We start from the raw sequence: 18,610 nt of genomic DNA on the forward strand, positions 1-18,610 counted from the left end.
AAAACAACACCAACTACGACTGAATTTAAACATTGCATATTATTGAATATATACGGTATTTAATTCACCATCTGTGAAAAACACCTATTAAATTGATTTTTAACCTATTATAAATCGAGTAGGTGATTGGAACTACAGTAGGGCTTGCATTCACCGAATGTACTATCGAGCTTCGTACGCTGCTTTCATTTGATCTTGTGCCATTAAACGAAGTCAGTACACACACCCAGTTGGATGCCAGCATTGTAAAGTATATACGAGTAGAATATGGAATAAATGGTGCGTTTGCAAAAAATCCAAAGATTGACAGAATGCCTATTATAAGATACGCTAACATGGCTAGTGATACTTTGATTGTAAGCCAACGTGCGGTTGATTCGATTTTGGAGATCAACTGACTACTGGAGCTGATTTCTGATAAGAATACAATATGCTAATATTTCATAAAAACCAACTTTTGATTAGTTTAAATTCTACAGATAATAATCAAATTCAGATGCATTCCAAAGCGATCCAACCCTTCGAACAGGAATGTTGAGACAGAACAAGAGAACGGCATCTAGCAATCACATTAGATACATTCATGAAATGCAGAATCAGTAAACAACTCGCTTGAACATCTCAATCAACTATTGGACTCAATGCATTGATAACCACATACTTTAAGATTTAAACTATTCATGTACTTACAGATAATAGACAATCCAATTCTAGAAATATTATTCCATTTGGGCTGAAGAGCTGCCATACAGGTTGATTCAGGTATTACTATATGTATCGCATTAGTGGCACTTCCAATTGTGATTAAGGAGCAAATCAACGTTGCCAACATGACTCCACCAAAGATGACATTGTAGTACTTGGATCTGGATATAAACACCAAACAGCGTGCTGCTGTAAGTCCCATTGCGATAACTTGAAAAATCGCATAGAAACAACTTATACATATGAAAAATAAGTTGCAGCCGTGACTAGATATCAAAGGCATGATACCAAATAATGTTATTATGAGAAAACTCAATCCTGACACGCTAAGTTGTAATAGGTTGATAGTAGTGCGCTTGTTGAAATAGGTTTCAAGATTCCCCATTGCCATAATAAAACTCATGCCGCCATATGCGCCAACAAGATGGTTGGATATAGTTATAATTCGAGCTGGTGAAGAATTCATGTCAATTGTATTGGTAAAGTTGGTATGAGAAATAATGGATAAATTCGATGCCAACTGTTGTCAACGCCGATGATAAATTAGAGCTAAAAACAAGCTTGGTGGCAATGTATGTATATTGCATCTTTGTCGTGCTTGATAATCATAATGAGTATAACACTTTTTGTAAAACAGCTCAACATGTTTTGTATATCCAAACGTATGTTTGTAAAGCCAAGTTCATCGAAATGATGATTTACACATTCTCAACAGGAGCAGATGGATATAACATCAGTAGAGATTTAGGCTACGAGCATAAACTAAAACATTTATACAATGCTGAATTTTTACAGTCGTATTCGCGTAAAATAAAACTAAATAGTATTGCTTTTTGAACTCTTAGTTTTCCTGGCAATTGACATGAAGACACGGTTGCATTCCCGAGATGTGTAGCCTGTTTCCTTGAACTAGTATGAAGGTATTCGAGATAATTTAGAGTACAAATTGTATCAACAACATCAAAACAACTACCATATTCAAACAGATGAATTCAAAAATACTTGAAAGCTCGCTTTATTTATTGTTTTCATCATCCTGCTCATCTTGGATAACATTAAAAAAAATACCATTTTTCTTGCTTTTCTTTTTTGTTGCACTTTCTGTAGGTATGGACGTGTCAGCAGCGGTGGATTCAACGTTTGTAGCAACTTTACCAGTACGCTTGGTGCTAACAGTTTGCCATCCGTCATCTTCGGCAACTTCAAAAGCAATGGGCGAGGGGGCACGTTTAGGCATGTCTACTACACATGCAACAGGAGCAGAAGCAGCAGCAGGTTTGATTGCATCATGTACAGGCTTTTGTACTTGTTTGGATTGATCCTTGCGTTGAGCCGTAGCAGTGGAATCAGATGATGCAACAACAACCTCGGGCTCAGGGCTTACGATATCGCGTTCAACTTGAGCATCGGCGTCAGAAACGGGCTTACTCTTCTTCTTCTTATTCTTTTTTTTACCAGTAGTAGGTGCAGCCTCATCCACAGGAGCAATAGGGGCAACAGGAGCAACAGGTGCAGCCTCTTCGAGTGTAGTAGTATTACCAGAAGTATTGGAACTTGCACGGTTATTTTTCTTGGACACTGATTTCCATCCTTGATCTTGCACAGCTGAGCCAGAAGTAAACAGTCCCGTTGGTTGATGCATTTGATGTTGGTTGGCAGAAAATTCAAAGCCAGAAATAGCGGATGCTACCTTGATACTAGTGGAAGCACCTACGCCATTAGATTGACTTGCACTGCTACGCCCAGAAAATCCAGGTGGAACATATCCAGGTATACCCCCAGTACGATACGTCGTGGTAGAAGAATCGTCATCAATACGCGCAGGCTGTTGGCGAGCTGCTGCCTCACGAGCCTGTTGGCGTTCAGCATCACGTTTAATCCTCACACTTTGTTCAGCAATGAGTCCATCCACAATGGCCTTGGCAGCATCAACAGAAGTCTGTGTCACACCACGAATCTTTAGTATTTCAACAGCATTGCTATTGGCATGATCATCTCTGTTATGATGCCTTTGAGAAACAAAGTCAAGTAATGCACCCGTTTCGTCACAAATACGCTTTAAAGTTTGGCCACCACGTCCGATAATGTGAGGTCGATACCCTGCGGCAATAGTCATACAAATCAGATGCTTGTTCGATTTAAGATTCTTGAAAGCCGAGTCAAGGGCAGAGATCGCTGCATCCATTTTCTGATTGCTACCACGAATAGAAATAAAGCTACCTTCAGTAGATTTGGCAGGACTGTTGGGAAATTCAATGGTCACACCATGATCACTGCGGATCCGACGAAGATGTTCGTTGATGGATTCGCGCATTTGTACTTGCTCAGTACCCGCAACTTGAAGGATTTCCAAAATCTCGACAGGAAGCGCAACCGTTTTGGAAACAGGAAGATGAGAGAGAATAGCTGCTGCACATTGCTGAACATGCTTTTCCGATTGTTCACCCCCAGCAATGTGAGCATGAATACTAGCAGTAGCTTCATCTTCTTCAATCCAAATGGTAACACCATGCTTGCGCATAAGATCAATTAGCCCATCGCGCAATCGTCCAAAGGCATACGACATATCAGCTTTTGGAAAAGTGACCTTTTGAACCTTGTGAGCATCTTCAACTGTATATACAGTGGAAAATATGGATGTAGCGGCCTTGACTTGGTCAGTTCCATTTCCACCATGTGCCACTACCTGAGCAACCAGTTGCATCAGTTGCGACACAGCTTGGTGAACACTGCTAGAATGTGCAGTAACTACAACTACATTTTCATCCGAACCATCCCCATTCTTTGGAAAGTTGATTTTGACTTGATCGGGACCACCAGCTTCGTCAATGAGTTTACGAATGGTAGAGCCAGCAGGCCCAATAATATGACGATGCAAGAAAGAAGGAATGCTTACATTGACAGTATCAATATTTACCAACTTATCAATGGCATCTTCAATTCTGCGCTTGAGTTCCAGACATTCCGATTTGCGACCCCAAATGGTACACTTGACTTGATCGCTTTCATAATCATCGTTCAAATCCACCCGGGCCTCTAGATCCTCCTTGAGTTTGGTCAAACGAGATCCACCACGACCGACAACGTGGGGCAACGCAGAGCGAGGAAAGTGGAACGTCAAACGGAACGAGTGCAAAACATCGTTTTGTACAAAAGCAATAATATCACGCTTGGCATCCTTGACAGTTGTTTTGTTGCCTTCAATCTTTAGAGTACCAAGTGACTGGGAATTTTCAGCACCAGCACTCTCTTCATCCGTCTCGTCAGTACGAGTTTTCAGAGTTTTGATATACACGTCGTATTGTTCGGAAAACTTTTTAAGATGCTTAGCATCCTTACCAACCAAACGACGGAAAGCAGATTGCTTGAATTCAGCACCCATGTCTTGTAAAACCTGTCGAGCCTCGGCAGACATCTCGTCAAAGACATTGAAATGAACTTCGGCAAAATTAGCCAGCTTTTCAAGGCGGTCAGAAAGAATTTCTTTAGCGGCAAGAACAAACGTCTTGGGCCCAGTAATGGTTAGAGTATCATTTCCACCAGTAGTGGTTGTGATTTCAGTTGAAAGATGAAGCATGCTAGTTGGCGTGGCAAGATCCTTTTCAAATATCTTTTCGGCTGGAAGGAGTTTCAACGATTGATTTGCAAACCTTTCACGAATGGCACGCACAGTCCGGCCAAGACCAAAGCTCATTAAAAGACTAACATGGGTTTTGGGAACAGTCATTTTTTCACGGAAAGACGAAATGGTTTCAAGATGGCGCATATCCGCAACAAGTTTCTCAATAGTATGACAAACCTCTTCAACATTTTTCTGGGGACCCTTGATAACAACTTCGGATGAGTTGGATGCCGAGTCCTTGGATCCGTTGGGTTTGGAAGATTTTGACGCAGTGGAAGCAGCGTCAGTTTTGTCGTGCAAAGCAGGAAATTTGATGGAAACCGAGCCATTGTAGGGAGAAACAATGTCTCTGAATGTAGCACCACCAAAGCCAATAAGTCTACCGTGGAATCGAGGGTCAATCAAGAGTGTCTTGACAACTACATCAGCGTTGGCAGTGGCAGTATCGATGATATCATTTTTAATCAATTCAAACAGTGCAAGTGCTTCCGTGTTGCTAGCAGCCAATGCAGGGATAGTAGCATCGCGCTTGATGGCCAAAATGACCTGATCGCTCTTACTGTCTTCATTAGGCATTATGACGTTGACCAAACGACCGTTCCATTGGGGTTTGGCAATTAGTTTTATGATATTCTGGCCACCCTTTCCAATGACGTATCCATGTAATTCACTGGATATATCAAACGAGTTCAGGTAAATAGCATGTCCCTTTTCCTTGAGAAGAGCAACAACAGCATTTCTACCAGCAAGCATGCTTTCCTTGGATTTTGCCAAAACATCTATTGTAGCAGGTTTTCCATTGGCAGCTAGAGACGAAGCGATGATGACAGAGTGTTCGGTTTCAATTGCTTTGAACTGTATGCGATCTTTGATCAAGAATTGAATCATAAAGTTGGCATTGAGGGTTGCTGGCAAAAAAGTAGCAACGGGGATTTCATCCATAAAGATTGAATTTGTCTAATGTACAGTTGATTGTAAAAATAAAAATAAGAACAAAATAAACCTTGTCACATATCACATCATCATACCTTTTCCAAAACAAGTTGAAGTGCGATGGTGAGCATGTTTTCAGGACCGCGAACAAATACGACGTCACTGTCGCTAGATGCAGGTGGGATTTCAACAATGCAGTTGGTGGAAGTGAAAATTTCTTGTAGAGCAGAGCCCTTGTGACCAAAAATAAACCGGTGCTGCTGCTTCTTGATGGGGACTGAAATTGATCGAGTGGAGCGTTTCTAAATAGATTCACACAATATTAGTCATACTGGTGAAAGACAATACGATTATTCAAATAAACAAGAGCAAGTAGTAAACTAAAATCATACCAGATCTTCATACTGCTGGGTGATTTTTGCGAGAACGGGCAACACAGCGGAACGGTCGCCGACCAAAACGATATCGTTGATATCGGTGTTGGATGATACAGCATCAGCTGGTGCGATATGGATCTTGATACCATGTTCGTCCTGAAGAGCCGCAATGGCACAACCACCGGGACCAGCAATAAACTGATGGTAAGATCGATCGACTTTTACGCGAGAAATATGAGTACTTGTCTGTATAATAGCAAAATTATGGAATAGATTGAGTAAAGTGATGATTAAAACAAAGCAAGCAATGATACATACACGAGCAGCAACAATCATTTCGATTTCCTTTTGAGCCATGGCAACACCTTCGGGATCACCAATTATGGTGATAGTCTGCTCAGCAAAGGGATCGATTGTTGAAGGATCGATATCAAGCGTATTTCCATCCCTAGGTTTATCTGTACGAATGATATTGATTTCAGTGAGAGTGCGACTAGTGATTCCTTTGAGAGTTTGGCCACCTTTTCCAACAATAAAAGATCGTACGGATGCAGGAACTGAAATTTGCTGAGTGATCTGTAATATAGATGAATGAGAATGTGGGATTTAAAAGCAAGATAAAGACAAGATGGATTGAATACCTGAGCACAAAGTCCGTGAAGAACCTCACGCCTAGCCTGATTAACAGCCTTTGGATTGCCCGAGATGAGAACAGTAAGGGTTCCAGATTTTTGGTTAGTGGACAGTTCGATGGAAGTTCCGATGCGACGCATAATACCCTTGCAAATCTCAAACGACGAGGACTGTTTTCCAAGCTGCTGTTTCAACTGGCGTAGCAATAAAATGAAAAATCAAGAAATGGAATATTTTTCAAGATGAGTTTGAAGCCAAACAGATTTATAAAAGACAAGATTGCAAGTCCAATACATATAAAACGACGAGATGAATTGTAATGGAAAAAAAGAATGAACAAGAAAAGAAACAGTTTTTAGAAGATCACAAGCGAGAAGAATCAAGACAATTCAAGAATATTTTATGAATATTTCATGGATATTTCATGAACATTTTATGAACATTACCTGCATCTGTGGAGGGATTTCAAAGTGTTCGGTGATATGGTTAGAAGAAGGTGTCATAGTAGGAGGTTTCCATACAGGACGATTCGAAGTAGAAGTCGTAGAAGAGATGGGCAGAGATGGAAAGTTGTCTTGACTGTGCAAGTCGATGCCTTTAGCAGTAGCACTTTTAGAGTGATTAGAAGGTAGTTCAGCACTGGAGTGATGCTCGTGAGCATTCCTTGCTAGAGACTAAATACATAACTTAGTAATAATACTTGAATCATTCTTGAATAACAACACATACAGTCATGGATGCTTGTTGAAGACGACGTTGCAGTTCTAGAATCGACTGCGAAACAGGCTGTTGAACAGCATCAGAATCAGTCATAATGGGTCTGAAGCCTGCAAGATGCCAATGACTTGAATAAGAATGGTTGAAGTTGAGATCAATCTCGACTTGAACTCGACTTCGCGTATTGATCATTCTATTGATTCATTCATTCAACTCATTCAATTCATCAGCCAATTTATTGATTCATTCATTCAATTCATTCAATTCTATTCAATTCTATTCTATTGATTCATTCATTCATTTCATTCATTTCATCAGTCAATTCATTCATTTCATCAGTCAATTCATTCATTTCATCAGTCAATTTATTAATCCATTCATTCCAATTTAATTCTTTGGTTTTTATAATCATTCTTACATTTTTCTCAACTTTCTTTATACTCTCATAATGAATTCAAACGATATAACTAAAAAAAGAATGCAAGACTTTCAACAAAAGGCTGCTCAGTTGCCTGACTCTATTCTATCTCCTGGATTACTTTCTCGTATAAAGTCAACTTCAAAGAGTTCAAGTCATACTCAGAAACTCCCTTCATCCCATCGTAAACCTCAATCTCGTTCATCTGATACTCCTCGTCATGACTCTCAGTCTACTTTAAAACCTACTCCATCTGCTAATTTGTCCTTTGCTCAACTCATGCGTATGGCAAAAGCTAACGAACTGGCTGCTGAACAGAATTTGTCTTGTACAAAACCTGCTCGCTCTAACCATCCAAAATCAACTCAACTCCTAATTCATTCATCTTCCAAAAATACTACTCGAAAAACTAGTCTGGGTTCTGCTGCTTCGTCTCTCTCTCAAAACCCTCAAAGTCTTCCAACTAGTCATCGTGCTAGTGATGCTCCCCTCTATGGGATCTAAACAGCCGCCTTTAGGTTCGCAATTGAGTCGGCATTTAAGTCAACAGTCTACATATCCAAATACAAATAAATTGCCTCGTCAGACTATGCCTGCATCCAACATATCTTCAATCCCATCGCGACCCAATACCAGTTCAGCCAACAGTCTATCAAATTCCTTGAAACAGTCAAGATCTCTTGTTAAATCCACTTCTCGAGCCTCAAAATCACGGCCACCTCCTCCACCCGACTTGAAAGCCATTCAACGAACTGCTCCTCGTCCACAAGATATAGAGGCTCGATTCGATGAACTACGTCAACGTCGTCTTCAATCTATTGGCTCTTCAAAAGATCATCACCCCACCGCATCCACGCATCGCAATCTCTCGCAACCCGTCATTTCAAAAAATCAAAAATCTCTTGCTAGTGGTCAAACCATCACTGCCCCACCTGTGCGTCGTATCGAATCCTTTCAATCCAACACACATGCCATGTCCAGATCAAGTCAAGATCATTCGTCGCAACCCTCTGTCAAACGACATCATCCCAAACCAGATCCTCACAAAAAAGACAGTCTGTCATACGATAGACCTACCAAGCAACAACGACACTCTTCACCCCCTCACAAAAAGCCTTCCTCGTCGGCTCCTAACCATTATAATCTAGACGAAGCCATCCTTGATTCTGAGTTTGTTGCAAAAAATACTTCGTCGATTATCCAGCAAATGTTTCGTCGTGGTGGAAGCAATGCGTATGTTTTATGTTTTACTTGTGCTTGTATTTCAATTCAACTCACTCTTGTTTATCTACCAATTAGTACTGGATCATCACGTCAATACGGTTTAGATTCTGATTCAGGATCAGATATGGAAGTCGGCTTTTCCACTTTGGATCGCGAGGAAAAACAAAGGTATGTGTTTTTATCATCACCCCTTCATACCACTCTCTAACCCATTTCTACTGCTTCAATTCCAGTGCGCGTATTGCCAAACGGGAAGATGCAGAAGAAGAACGATTGCAACAAGAAACCGAACGTCGGTTATCAATAAAACGAAGGCGATAATCTGAGGATTATAATCAACACGACACATTGAAACTGTACTGTGGATGTGTACAGTCATCTTGACATAAAATCAAGCACTTTTGTATTGATCTTGGAATAAACATGGTTAAACAATGTTGCTAAATATTAATGACTTTTTGTATGAAATCTCGAATTCGTTGATATTCTAATTCAACCATTTCACCTATACAACTATACATGTCAAGGGGTTCCGAGTCCAACCATGTCAAGAATATGTTGAAACAAGATGTGAGCATTTAATGTTTTACAAGAACCAGTCAATCCAAATCATTTAAAAAAACAATTCTATTGGATGAGATGGTCATTCAATACGAGACTGTTTATCATGCATGTGAATACGATTGTAATGAAACGATGAGAATCAGAAAATCAAGATTTTAAACCAAATAAATTGTTCAATTCGGACCAAAAGTCGGACTTGACAATTACACAAACATGAAGGACTCGACATGCAAGGATGGAGGAAAACAATCATCAAAACGAGACTCGACAAGAGTATCGACTCACACAACTTCAACTGATCAAATTTCTACAAAATGCTATGGCGAAACAGCACTAAAGCTTGTTAAAGAAGCAGTAAGATCTCGAGATATGTCTACACTTGCAGTGTACAAGGACGACCTTGTACGAGATATTCTTTTGGAGACAAAACATTTACAAAGTCAGCTTGCAATCTTTGAATCTACTATTCAAGGTTTGAGACCCAAGGATGTCAGTGTTAAACCTCTTGCAGCAATTGTACCTCTTGAGACGGCTTGTACTTTGCATACGTTGGCATTGGCTAGAAACAAACGGTGTGTGTTGGCTTATCAACGACAGAGACTGGATCGTTTGGTAGAAATGTTATGGAATGCACCGGGTGGTGCGAGCACGGCATCCACACTTTCAGATCAAGTCACTCAATGCATGTCAGGTCATGAAGCCCAGTTTGTAAATGGATACAAGACGTTGGCCAGCGAGTTTAGAGGTTATTTTTTGGATTTGGATTTGGGAATGGGTTTAATTCCTCCCAATGCAGTCTTTGTTGAGATTCGAGTAATAAGAGATTGTGGTGAGATTGCCACGGATGACGGAACCCTTCGACTTGATCCAGGTGCTCAGTTGTTTGTACGACGATGCGATGTAGAAGATTTTATTTTGTCTGGAGATGTAAAGGAAATAGTATCTTGAAATGACAATCTTATAAACTATTCAACTCAAACATCAATTTTATGGGTAAACCTTGTATTTAAATAAAAACATCTTTTATTCAACACAACTTGGTTCTATGTGGGTCGAGAAGGATCCACAAGATGTTTTTGACTGTTGCCTATGAACCCAATCTTGGTTCTAAACTCGTACTCTCTGCGATGTTGGAGTCTTGATTCGCGTTGTCTGATTTTATGCATTTGAAGCTGTTGATGAGCTGCTACTGACATGGATGACAGACCGTTACCAGTTGTATGTTCCAAGAGATTGTGTTGTCCTGACATGAGACGAATCATTTCAGGATCTTGTCTGCTGCCTGCAACCACTTCATTGTGTCTCAGGTTTTGTTTCCAATAAGTACGGAAGGATCGATGACCGATACTGATACCAGATGGGAGAGTAAGCTCAACTTCATTCTCAGATATGTGAGCTCGACTAAATACCAGAGATAAAGGTTAGCAATGTCACATTACTAATCCAATACATGACTTACGTTGGACGACGTCTTCCTGAAATGGTCGTGGTTGTCATGGCTTCAGCAACATCTTCCCATTCTTCGTCACTGTTTGTCTCTTCATCAGAATACATGGGACTAAAATCATAGAAATCTGCATATTCTTCATCTTCACCATTCTCATAGGCCATCTTGCAGTGGTCTTTACTAATCTAAACCATCACCAGAATGAGTACATGGTGGATTATAACATGTTATTTGAAAGTATCTTACCATATGGTGTTGAGCAGCTTCAGTAGAGTGCATGGCACGACCTTTTCCGTTACAGAAAATGCATACATTGGCAATAGCAATCTTGTCAGCCAAATACTTGATCAAACCTTTAACATCTACCAAATACGTGGCATCTGGAATAAAGAATGAATGGGCCTTGGTCATATGTTCCAAGTTTCTATCATTCATATTTTCAATACACCATCACACTATGCATTAGATACAATTCAGTACAATTCAGTATAATCCAACCTTGTCAATACATACAATTCAAATGAATCTGCTGCATGACAACAAAACAGACAATCAGTTTCCTCAAGCGGCTTTACAGCTTCCATTTTCTCCTTCATAATAGCCTCAAATTCGTCTTGAGTCGTAGCAGCAATCAATCGCTCTTGCCAATTGGCTCGTTGGATTTTTTCTGGGTTCTTTTCAACAGGTTGGTCGTTTTGGCTTGATTCAGTTACAGGAGTCGAGGCAACCTTGACTTGCATGTCACGATGCTTTCTTGATGCCAAGTGACTCTTGTATGCATTGGTAGAAGCATATACTTTATTACATATATGGCATTCGTTGGGTTGCATAGCTTGTTGTTGCTGTTGACTGGATTTGAGTTGCTGCTCTTGAAGCTTTTGAGCAAACGTCTCGGCTGTTATGGGTGGAAGGTCTGCAGCTTTACGCTTGAGATTGTATCGATGCCAATCGGTCTTCATATGTGCTCTCTGAGCATCTGCTGTTGGAAATGCAACATGACACTATTGGATATAAAAAATGAATGAATTTTCTCGAATGATTCACAACCCACTCAAGCAGTCACTTACAGATAGACAAGTGAAGCGTATAGTAGATGCCCCACTATGAGGTTCTAAGAGAGTTGACTCGGTTGTATGGGGAGAGTAAGATATCATAATGTTATCAATGGTTGAAATCGAGTATAAAAAAAAGTAAATCAACTCATGAATATTTTCCTGAGGAACACATGACAATTTATTCTTCGTTGGGAGTAGCAGGCTTGCTAAAAGGAATCGCTCCTTTGGGAGCAACATTCTCAAACACCGACTCAAAGGACACATCTGATGCATCCGTGCATTGAACTTCACTGTGAATTCCATCAAGACGCTGACACAGAGCAGCCTTGGATGAAGCGTATATCATACGAGATCGGATCGATCCAGAATCAGGATTCCTTGATACATACACAACTTGGAATCAGTATGAAATACAATATGAATCCAATAGGAATTCATTGATTTAATCAACTTGGACTTACCAACTAATAAAAATCAGTTTGTTTCGAAGACCTTCAAGACCAATATCATACTTTAAATCCATAATACCGTATCTTCCTTCCTTTTCTGGAAGAGCTTGAACAAACTTGGCATAAGTGGCTTCTGTTCCGAGACAAAGGGATTCTGCAGTAGAAAGGATTTGATCCACTACGATTTGAGACCCATCCGCAGACACCTTGCAGACAATGTAAGCATGTTGGTGGCGTAACTTCATCTCCTCAAAGCGAGCAATAACATCATCGTGAATACCAACTCCAGAAGACTATCGAGCAGAGTGTTAGTCTTGATAAACCTCAACTCAATGGTGTACAATAAACTGATCTATCAAGTTCATTGTAAAAACAATCACTTGTAGAATCATCAATGAATCCACTCTTTATTGAATACAAACACTCATCCCATGTCAACCCCTTTTCATTACAAGAATAGTGTTGGACTCTTACCATAGTTGTTGTGGTTTGAATAAAGTGTTACAATGGCTTGTTATTTATGGAAAATAAAAGCTGAAATTGTTTCAAGTCGCTACTTTTGATTATCTTGTCTTGTATATTAGCACATGTAGTCAGATGAGCGATTATTTTAAACCGCTTCAAATGAATTGTCATGATTGGCTTTATAGAATCAACATGTCCAGATAGACAGTATTCGCGTTGGACTCTATTCATCACTATTCCATGTCCTATTCACAAGTATAATTATTTATTTACCATCTAGCCTTTTCAACTACTGGAATGGGTCTATATACACATTCACTACTTCCAAATTGCCAGTGGAAACGTCCTGCTACCTCATTTTTATCTACTGTAACAACTACTTGGCTACATCGCCATTCTCGCTTTTCAAGTTCACTGTTCATCCCATGAGAACTGGAACACGCTAATCCATCAGCTTCGTTCCAACATGTTCGTACTTTATCCAATTCAGTCGCTTCAGTTTGCTCAGGTTCAATCGTATACAGTAGTCCACATAGTTTAACATTGGATAGATTGTCTTGTCGGACAGGATCAATTAAATCCATACCAAGTCCGTCCGCAGCTGATCGCCAAAAAGGTCCATGCACATACAACTCTCTACTTTCTAGTATCTTACGACACTCGTTCATCTCCAGTTCCAACGTACGTCGAATTCGGTTTCGTTGTACTGTACCATCACTATGGATCGGTCCACATACATCATTGTAAGCTCGATCTAATCCCATGTTGACATACTCACCACGCGTGGGTCGTTCCTCTTCAATGCTAATGATACGATGCACTACTAAAAACCGTTCTGATGTCGAGTATGTCGACTTGTGTGTAGAGGTTCCTCCGGTTCCAAAATAATTGGTATAGTGCGTTTTGCTTCGGGATTGCTTGCTTGTAGGCAACGCAAGTCGCACAACATCTCCTACATGGATGTACTCGGCTCCCAATCGGAATCGTGTTATCATTCTAGTAACTGGTACAGGTCGCATTAGTTTTTCTTTACAGTTATGTCCAGAAAGACCCGATCGTATGAATAGTTCTTGAACTCCTGATATGGAATCCCCATCTCCTGAACTTGGACGTAAAGGATCATTTCTGACCGTCGGCAACGGATGGTGTCGGGATGAGTTATAGTCAAGTTGTGTGTGTCTTGAATCCAAATCTTGAGCTACATAAGCAAGCGACCTTTTATTGTATGTTGGTGATACCCAATGTCCAAATGCATGCTTGGGTAACGTCGAGTGGACGGTTGGTGTCAATGGCTGTACATGTGATGTCTTGGTACTAGAAGATACTGTGGGCTGAAAATAATGTCGATTACGTTGTCGCTCTACTGGTGTGTGACTCGTGTTGTATGGATGATATGCATGGTGATAGTCTCCTCGTCGAACAGGTGGAGCAAGACGTAAACGACCTGTTTTTTGCGACAAACTCTCACCAAGTACCATAGTATTGGGTGATGTATCATGACTAGAAGGATGATGTAATCTAGGCAAACTATCGTGATCTTGAAGATGAGAGTATGGATTCAAGTCATGAAGCGTATCAGGCTCAGAATGCGCATGTATCATAGTAGGCGTAGTAGTCCATGAACGAGGCAACTTGATATTCATCCGCGAACAAAACGATCGACTTGAAGAGGGTGGAGCAGCAATGTGTTCAACTAATACAGCGTTTTTTCTACGCTGTTTATCAATCCGATCCGTGTTGTCATAACTACGAGATTGGTTATACTGCTCAATTATATCTTGATCAGCAGCATCTTCCTCGTCATCCGTTTCTTTTTCCATTTCAAACGAATCCTCAGACACTCCAGGAACTGCCCACGAACTGGCAAGCTGAATTGCTGAAACCACAGCACTGTTTGAGAGAATATTAGATGACACTCCTTTTTCGTACATGAGATAAGGCAGCAACTGATCATCATTAACCATCACATCCGACATGGTGGATAGTTCAGGACTAGACACGCTCTTGTCGATATGAGCTCCATTTTGTTTAGACAATGCCAGATGTTTGATAGGAAAAACCCGTACAAGATATTTAAATCTGTTTCCACCAGGCTTGCGGAATAATTTAAACTGTTCCAAAAACGACAAGTTATTTGTCGACTGTACTGAATTCAATTTGCGATGGGGTGTAGTGTGGGGTAATAGCCTAGATGGAGATCCGATAAAAGAGCCATCATCCATCAGTCGATTGGAACGTGCATGCAAGTCATGGCAATCCACTGTAAGTTCAGCTTGTGGATTTTTAAAACGTCCATCATTTAAAACGGATGATGTGGCATGGGTAGACTGCATATTTTTAACCCCTACATTTCCCTGTATAACCAAAGACTTGGATCTGGATCTGGATTTCTCAGTCAAAGAGTCAAGGGTGTGACCATTTTTTTGTTGATCAATGGAATGGTGAAATTCTTTAAAAAAATGATTGTCGATAGCAGAAGCAGAGTTGGGTCTAGTCTTGCAAGGGTTTGGACTTGTTTCAGTCGGACGTATAGAGTGTGTGCTAGAGTCGAGTTCATTTGAATTGAAATGTAAACTGGAAGAGTAATTGTAAGCTGATGGATGTAAAGTCTCAAGTGAACGACCATGAGAATTCCTATAGTCGATGAAGTGGTTTTGCTGTGCGTCCTGTCTGTTGTTGGCATTACGAGAATCCTTTTTCGTAATGGATTCAAAGGTTTTAGATTTCCCAACACGATATTTGCGTAGCACGATACATGGCCACATGGAAGTTTCCAGTTGAGTTGATTTACAAGCAATCCACCCCAGATCGCCTAAATGAAACCCATGAGAAAACGTATACGCACTCAAATGCTTGTCAAATGTATTGACTACATCACCATGCTTGACCCACATTCCAAGAGATCGAAAAGAAAGGGATTTATCATTGTAAAAAGCAACCGATTTGTCACTACGACTGGCAGAGCCACGCTGTATAATAGGTGCCGACACGGTTTGAACTTTTTTGGTATGTTCCAAAATGGCACCATTTCTATCAGATTGCGTAGATGGAGTTGTCTCATCTGATGCACCACCTTGTAGTGTATATTGAAAGACAGGCTTGGAATGTTTTGCACTAGATGATGCTCGTGCCTGAACTGCCCTCTTGGAGCGATGACTTTCTGTTGTAATAGCGGATGCACTGCTGTTGGTTAAAGTAAAAGCATCACCTTGTTTAAACTCTCGCTTATTATTAATCTTGGTATCATTTCCGTGTGATACAAGACCAAGTTTTTTAAACCCATGAGTGGATTTGATGGCATTGCTGTTACTTGGTGATCGCGTTAAATGGGCTCTGGATGGACTGGATCGGGTTGAAACAACAGAGCCATTTTCTATACCATCTTGGTTCGAATGTTTGGTTTTTTTAGTGACCAAAGCAGGTTTTGGGGACAGGTTAAGTTCAGAAGTGCTGGGAGAAGAATGACCAGATAATTTTGATTGGGCCATAATTTCTCTATGTATAGTAGTCAAGCATGTAAAAAGATGGATGATGCAATGTTAAACACTTGAGCAGATCAATCTCTCCAACTCTTTTTTCAAGGATGCATCATTCAACTGTGTAGTAAACATTTACCTTTGCAATTTTTCCTCTTCCGAGATAATAATACTGGAATCGCTATCTGTATTTTTATGAAACATTGATTGGGATTGATAGTGATGGCCCGTAATGGACAATACACGGTTTGAAAAATGGAATCATGTAATATGAAAACAGCATGCGATTAAAATAATGACTATTTGACAATATAAAATATAGATGGTGCAAAATACGAACCAGAAGCATCAGCATAGGATGATCGATTTGACAAGGAGGTATCTCGAGTTTGCAGTCGCATTGATCGCCGAAGAATATCAGGACTTTTACTGGGCTGATCAAGCTCTTTTAATTCATCTGTAGTATGTGTTTCCAAGACTGGATGTTTGTCGACTAAAGGAGTATTTGTTTGGTTTACATTGCTGATAGCACTCAAAGTATTAGACGGATCAGTATTTTTGCTAGCATCAGAATGACGAATGCTAGACTCGTTAGCAGACAAAGTATTTTTAGACAAATGTGATACAGATGGTGTGTCGAGTGAGATGTCGGGTTTAGAATGATGAGGATCTGGTTGGAGTGCTCGAAATTTAATGGCAGAGGAAGGTGCAGAAGATGAAAACAATGTAGGATTTTGAAACTGACGGTATTTTTTAGTGCGATGATGGTCCGAGTCGATATAATGTATTGCATTTTGACCGTGTTGGATGGGTGACTTGTGTAGAGAACGACGATGAATTGGCGCGATGGAGGTTGAGTTGGAGGACACATGTGAAGAATCCATTTGAAAATCCCGATGTTCAGGATGTAGTGAATGAGAACGATCCTCTATAGTAGTATGTGGATAGTGTTGTGTAGTAGATGATGGCCAAACAGATTGGCCATAAAAAGAATGTGAGCTCATGGCGGTAGGACCAGTGTGATGTGAAGAGTAGGCAGGTGTTGTGAAGAGAGAAGGCTGGGATTTTGAGTTGGAGTTGATTAGATCAGTGTCAGTAGAGAATCCGCGGTGGGTCATATTAGAATGTAGAGATGAGCTGAAGTAGTTGTTAATATAAAAGGACAAGAGTGTTGAGTTGAATAAAGGAAATACAAGAGTTGGTAAAACCACCAGATTCTGTTTAATAGAATGTCAAAGTGTTGGTTTAAAATGAACTTTGAATACAAATGATAATTATGAGGATATAATCAAGACAACTTCATCACACGTATTTTAGTAGGTTTGAGGATTTTAAATGGTCAACTGGACATTCATGATGAGAATAACAGTTGGTATGAAAGATGTTGAAATAAAAATGCAATCTGACACATCATGCATGATTGAATAGTGAATTGTAGTAGTATGAACTCACCTTTTAATGGGTTCGAATAAAGTAGATTGACAGTGGGTTGAATACAAACCCTTCTATTCAAACCCAATCTAATCAACAGAAACAAGTCAATAAAAAAAGAGATTTTGAAGTAATGGTTAAATCTGCCAAGTGTTTTCAGAATCATTGAATTAGAAACATCGATAGTTGGTGGATATCAAAATGTGAAGTTTTAAACGACAGAAGGAAGTGTGTTGATAAATATGTAGTCAAGCAGAGAGCGCTACGAAAACAAGCATGAGTGGGTACAAGGGCATTCATGATGGATATTTCACTTACAGTCTTACTAATGTTGTGAATTCCAAACAAGAAACAAAGCACGAGCGATGAATACGAAGCAGGAAAAGGCTTGGTATTCATAGCAGATGGTTGATCACGAAACCATGTTGATTCAACCCATTCGGCACTGGCGTTTATCATGGCAAAATTGACCATTGTATTTCTATCCATGCATGATGTTGTACAACTCATATATCTTGACCAAGTTCATTCCGACTCGAGTCTATTACGATTTACTCGCATATTACAAGAGTATAATACGGTTAATAACAGGGTTAGACTGTTGATGGAAACTCAAAGTGGCACAGGGTTTCAATGTAGTATTTTTACAAGACTATTTTAATACATATTCAACTCATGAAAGAATTGATGCTTGACAAGATATTGACACAAATCAATGAAACATTGTTTAGAATATAATCCAAGACTACAAGTTTAACAAGATGATGATTTAAACACTTGTATGCCAATCAGTTATTACAACAATCTAGAGTATTTTACATGAGACTTTTACAATTGCAAACATCAAGAGTTTAAGTCATGTATTGAGTATAAGATCCAATAGTATGGTATTAATCCAGCAAGACCCTTCGCGTGTTTTAAATTTTTGATGAATGAATTGATCATTTTTACAGACAACAACAATGGAGAGAAACATATTTATTGGTTATATACATTATATTTTGAAATGATTCTTTTAGTATTAAACAAGAGACTGTTTCAATTATTTTAAAGAAGTTTTTGATATGAAAAACATGAGATTTGTATAAATTAAA

General features: G+C 39.7%; 8 protein-coding genes across 8 annotated transcripts; 3 read left to right on the forward strand and 5 right to left on the reverse strand.

Moving 5' to 3' along the window:
* Positions 1–64: 64 nt before the first annotated feature.
* On the reverse strand, positions 65–1,171 carry BATDEDRAFT_28189 (uncharacterized protein; the record flags this gene model as incomplete). The annotated part of the gene is made up of 3 exons (XM_006682524.1): positions 65–433; positions 519–559; positions 691–1,171. The coding sequence occupies 3 exons, from the start codon at positions 1,169–1,171 to the stop codon at positions 65–67; spliced, it is 891 nt and encodes a 296-aa protein (XP_006682587.1).
* Positions 1,172–1,698: 527 nt separating this feature from the next.
* BATDEDRAFT_36186 (uncharacterized protein) lies at positions 1,699–7,140 on the reverse strand. The gene is made up of 7 exons (XM_006682588.1): positions 7,000–7,140; positions 6,717–6,944; positions 6,279–6,464; positions 5,956–6,213; positions 5,653–5,883; positions 5,356–5,562; positions 1,699–5,284 (listed from the first exon to the last, which is right to left on the reverse strand). Exons 1-7 carry the CDS (start codon positions 7,081–7,083, stop codon positions 1,721–1,723), a joined length of 4,758 nt encoding a protein of 1,585 aa, XP_006682651.1. The 5' UTR covers positions 7,084–7,140; the 3' UTR covers positions 1,699–1,720.
* A 295-nt stretch (positions 7,141–7,435) lies between these two features.
* On the forward strand, positions 7,436–8,172 carry BATDEDRAFT_36187 (uncharacterized protein; the record flags this gene model as incomplete). The annotated part of the gene is made up of 1 exon (XM_006682589.1): positions 7,436–8,172. One exon carries the CDS (start codon positions 7,436–7,438, stop codon positions 7,907–7,909), a length of 474 nt encoding a protein of 157 aa, XP_006682652.1. The 3' UTR covers positions 7,910–8,172.
* Positions 8,173–8,274: 102 nt separating this feature from the next.
* Positions 8,275–9,071, forward strand: BATDEDRAFT_37513 (uncharacterized protein). Its single transcript, XM_006682601.1, has 3 exons — positions 8,275–8,638; positions 8,705–8,797; positions 8,863–9,071. The coding sequence occupies exons 1-3, from the start codon at positions 8,379–8,381 to the stop codon at positions 8,948–8,950; spliced, it is 441 nt and encodes a 146-aa protein (XP_006682664.1). The 5' UTR covers positions 8,275–8,378; the 3' UTR covers positions 8,951–9,071.
* Positions 9,072–9,406: 335 nt separating this feature from the next.
* On the forward strand, positions 9,407–10,141 carry BATDEDRAFT_14696 (DNA replication protein PSF1; the record flags this gene model as incomplete). The annotated part of the gene is made up of 1 exon (XM_006682504.1): positions 9,407–10,141. The coding sequence occupies one exon, from the start codon at positions 9,407–9,409 to the stop codon at positions 10,139–10,141; it is 735 nt and encodes a 244-aa protein (XP_006682567.1).
* Positions 10,142–10,219: 78 nt separating this feature from the next.
* Positions 10,220–11,798, reverse strand: BATDEDRAFT_33795 (uncharacterized protein). Its single transcript, XM_006682585.1, has 5 exons — positions 11,708–11,798; positions 11,154–11,641; positions 10,887–11,064; positions 10,653–10,825; positions 10,220–10,594 (listed from the first exon to the last, which is right to left on the reverse strand). Exons 1-5 carry the CDS (start codon positions 11,792–11,794, stop codon positions 10,237–10,239), a joined length of 1,284 nt encoding a protein of 427 aa, XP_006682648.1. The 5' UTR covers positions 11,795–11,798; the 3' UTR covers positions 10,220–10,236.
* A 51-nt stretch (positions 11,799–11,849) lies between these two features.
* On the reverse strand, positions 11,850–12,641 carry BATDEDRAFT_92317 (uncharacterized protein). Its single transcript, XM_006682644.1, has 3 exons — positions 12,619–12,641; positions 12,157–12,437; positions 11,850–12,072 (listed from the first exon to the last, which is right to left on the reverse strand). Exons 1-3 carry the CDS (start codon positions 12,619–12,621, stop codon positions 11,874–11,876), a joined length of 483 nt encoding a protein of 160 aa, XP_006682707.1. The 5' UTR covers positions 12,622–12,641; the 3' UTR covers positions 11,850–11,873.
* A 237-nt stretch (positions 12,642–12,878) lies between these two features.
* BATDEDRAFT_92431 (uncharacterized protein) lies at positions 12,879–17,203 on the reverse strand (the record flags this gene model as incomplete). The annotated part of the gene is made up of 3 exons (XM_006682645.1): positions 12,879–16,104; positions 16,225–16,270; positions 16,426–17,203. 3 exons carry the CDS (start codon positions 17,201–17,203, stop codon positions 12,879–12,881), a joined length of 4,050 nt encoding a protein of 1,349 aa, XP_006682708.1.
* Between the last annotated feature and the right edge of the window lie 1,407 nt (positions 17,204–18,610).

The sequence above is a fragment of the Batrachochytrium dendrobatidis genome (genome assembly GCF_000203795.2).
Source record: "Batrachochytrium dendrobatidis JAM81 unplaced genomic scaffold BATDEscaffold_17, whole genome shotgun sequence".
NCBI classification, from domain to species: Eukaryota; Fungi; Chytridiomycota; class Chytridiomycetes; order Rhizophydiales; genus Batrachochytrium; species Batrachochytrium dendrobatidis.